Genomic DNA, 2,816 nt, shown 5'->3' with positions numbered 1-2,816 from the left:
TAAGCTAGATTCAAGTTTTTGAATTAATTACAACAACTTAGAATGAATCCAATGGAGTTTGATTTGCGCTTAACCCAAATATGAGCCATGTTAGCTAGGTTCCCACCAGATGTGGGTCCATGTGGCCTGGTTGCACCTCTACCTCCTAAAATTTTATGTCATTGTACATTTCAACCTACCTTCTCTCACCCCTAGCTAAGTGGTTATCATACTGTTTCCAAGGAAAAATAAAAGATGGTTTTAATAAAAAGAAGTAGTTTTCCTGCTTAATTCTTGATGTTTTAATACCACAACAGCATTTACCATTTACTGCCTCTCGAAATAAACCTGACTACCACTTGGCTCCTGCATCTAATAAGGATGGCAGTAGGATAAGCAACTGGGTGAAGGTTTATTTGATGAAGTGGTAGATTTGGTGCTAAAAATACTAAAGTTCTATTTAGAATTGCTGTTGGTTTTAGAGCTTTTAAAAATAGAGCTTTCAGAAAATAGAGCTTTAAGAGGTAAAATTTTATTAGGAGCTATTTGCTATTTATTTTTACAAAACACAGTAATTGCTTCAGTCTCCCTGCATCGCATCGCATGTATATAGCTAACCAATCATTATAATTTGATACTTTGATTTTACCATCTTTTTCTGAAAAAGTCACCAATTTCCCGAAATCAATTGAAGCGATGAGCTCCAGAGGTGCATTTATATCTTCCGTGAATTAACACTTTCTCCACCAAGAAATTAAGCTAGTGTGACTCACATTGAAGGATAAAATTGTTTCACACGGGTGGAGAGAACGAGCACGCAATTTAATGCGGACCACATGTGCAAGCTAGAAGCTAGGCCTCAGATGTCCCTTTCTCATCAACTACTTCTTGTTGCCATGCATTTATCTACAGTACTTACGCTTTGAAGAAAAGTAAAGAAAAAAAAAGAAAAGAAAAAAAAAGCGCTTTTGGTGTGAGATAGGAAAAGGCCTTTGTAGCATGGAAAATACTCAACCGTCTGTAATTGACCATTAGGTTCATTCTTGACACAAAAATTGTAAAAAGAGTCGACTGCCAAACCCTATCAACCAGCTGGCAGCCGAATCATCACTAACATCCAACTGCCCCAAACGATCAGAGATCACGGTCTTCCAATAAATGACCCCAGCTGATGACCTTACGAACCTAGCTATAAAAGGAGCACCAGGGACACGATTTTTCTCATCTTACTCCTTTCAAATTTCTCATAGTTGTCGATCGAGCAGAAGGAAAGATATGGCTTCCAAGGCTTTCTTTGCGTTTGGTGTTCTCTTGGCCTCTCTGCTGATACTCTTGGTGGCGGCAACAGCTAGGGAGATGACCGAGAAAACTCGTGAGACTTCAGTCTTCTCCCCTCTAGATCTCTTCTCCAAGTGATCATATGACTATGGTTTGTTAAATATTATGTATTTAGGAAACCAAGGTCATTAGATCATATATATTGGTCCATTATCTAACGATATGCCCATCACATGCACGCTGCAATCCAATCGAGTTGCCCAAGGCATGCATATCCCATGCATGCATGTGTTGTTCCGAAGGCCAGGGAGATGTCAAAATTAAAACGGTGTTTTTACTTCGTTGTAACTAATCAGACTATTGTTTCACATGCAGAAGAGAAGAACGTGGAGGAAGAGGGTGTTGGGGACCAGAAGAACTCTGGCGGATACAAAGGTGGCTACTCATCTGGCGGAAAGAAAGGCGGCTATCCTGGTGGTGGTGGTGGATACAACGGCGGCTATCCTGGTGGTGGTGGATACAGCGGAGGCTATCCTGGTCGTGGTGGATACAGCGGAGGCTATCCTGGTCGTGGTGGTGGTGGAAATAGCGGCGGCGATCCTAGTCGTGGTGGTGGTGGTGGAAACAACGGCGGCTATCCTGGTCGTGGTGGTGGTGGAAACAACGGCGGCAATCCTGGTAGTGGTGGATACAACGGCGGCTATCCTGGTCGTGGTGGTGGTGGAAACAACGGCGGCTATCCTGGTGGTGTGGTGGTGGGAACAACGGCGGCAATCCTGGTCGTGGTGGTGGTGGAAACAACGGCGGCTATCCTGGTGGTGGTGGTGGAAACAACGGCGGTTATCCTGGTGGTGGTGGATATAACGGCGGCTATCCCGGCGGTGGTGGATACAATGGCGGCTATCCCGGTGGTGGTAGTGGTGGATACAACGGCGGCTATCCTGGCAAGTGGCGGCGCGGCGGGCGGCGGTAGTAATGGTGGATACAACGGTGGCTATCCAGGAGGTGGGCGTTATGGTGGCGTTGGATATCCCGGAGGTGGTTATCCAGGATATGGCGGTGGCAATTGCCAGTGGGTTGCTGAAGCCGCTGAGGATACGGAGATTGCGATCGTCGCACCTATCTTGGTTAATCCCTAATGCTTTAGTTGTGCAACCAGCATAAATATATAATAACGCACTAGTAAAAATCCAACATGATGTGGTGGAAATCATACGTAGTATCGCCGCGTGTGAACAAAAGAGAGAGAGCTCCCTCTCACGACAAGTAAATAAATAAATAAATAAATGGAGAGGACAAGGTGTTTCCAACTTGGATTTTTTACACCCTCCGAGCATGAACAGATTGGTGTTCTTTGGGGCAAATTATCAGTCAGTAATTGATAGCATATTCTTGAATATTACTATTCAGGGACTAATTTTAGCACACTATTATTCCTAGGGTTGTCTTACTGATCGTCTTGAACATGACCCAATCAAACCCAACCCAACCTAATCTCAAATTTACTTGGCTGGGTTTGTGTAAAAAGCTTGACCTGGACTCCATCCCATTTGGTTGGT

The 2,816-nt window shown here is 44.2% G+C and overlaps 1 protein-coding gene across 1 annotated transcript; it reads left to right on the top strand.

The window, feature by feature from the left end:
- The first annotated feature begins 1,253 nt into the window (after positions 1–1,253).
- Positions 1,254–2,432, top strand: LOC120109726 (glycine-rich cell wall structural protein-like). Its single transcript, XM_039123440.1, has 2 exons — positions 1,254–1,351; positions 1,633–2,432. Exons 1-2 carry the CDS (start codon positions 1,255–1,257, stop codon positions 2,394–2,396), a joined length of 861 nt encoding a protein of 286 aa, XP_038979368.1. The 5' UTR covers position 1,254; the 3' UTR covers positions 2,397–2,432.
- Positions 2,433–2,816: the final 384 nt, after the last annotated feature.

This window comes from Phoenix dactylifera, unplaced genomic scaffold (genome assembly GCF_009389715.1).
Source record: "Phoenix dactylifera cultivar Barhee BC4 unplaced genomic scaffold, palm_55x_up_171113_PBpolish2nd_filt_p 002635F, whole genome shotgun sequence".
NCBI classification, from domain to species: domain Eukaryota; kingdom Viridiplantae; phylum Streptophyta; class Magnoliopsida; order Arecales; family Arecaceae; genus Phoenix; species Phoenix dactylifera.
This window is presented reverse-complemented; position numbering and strand designations above follow the sequence as displayed.

What these genes read in the sequence shown, in the direction of transcription:
- LOC120109726 (XM_039123440.1), top strand. Translation starts at nt 1,255, where the DNA reads ATGGCTTCCAAGGCTTTCTTTGCGTTTGGTGTTCTCTTGGCCTCTCTG. An exon ending in GGAGATGACCGAGAAAACTC is followed by an intron (nt 1,352 to 1,632) that starts GTGAGACTTCAG and finishes TTTCACATGCAG; the next exon opens with AAGAGAAGAACGTGGAGGAA.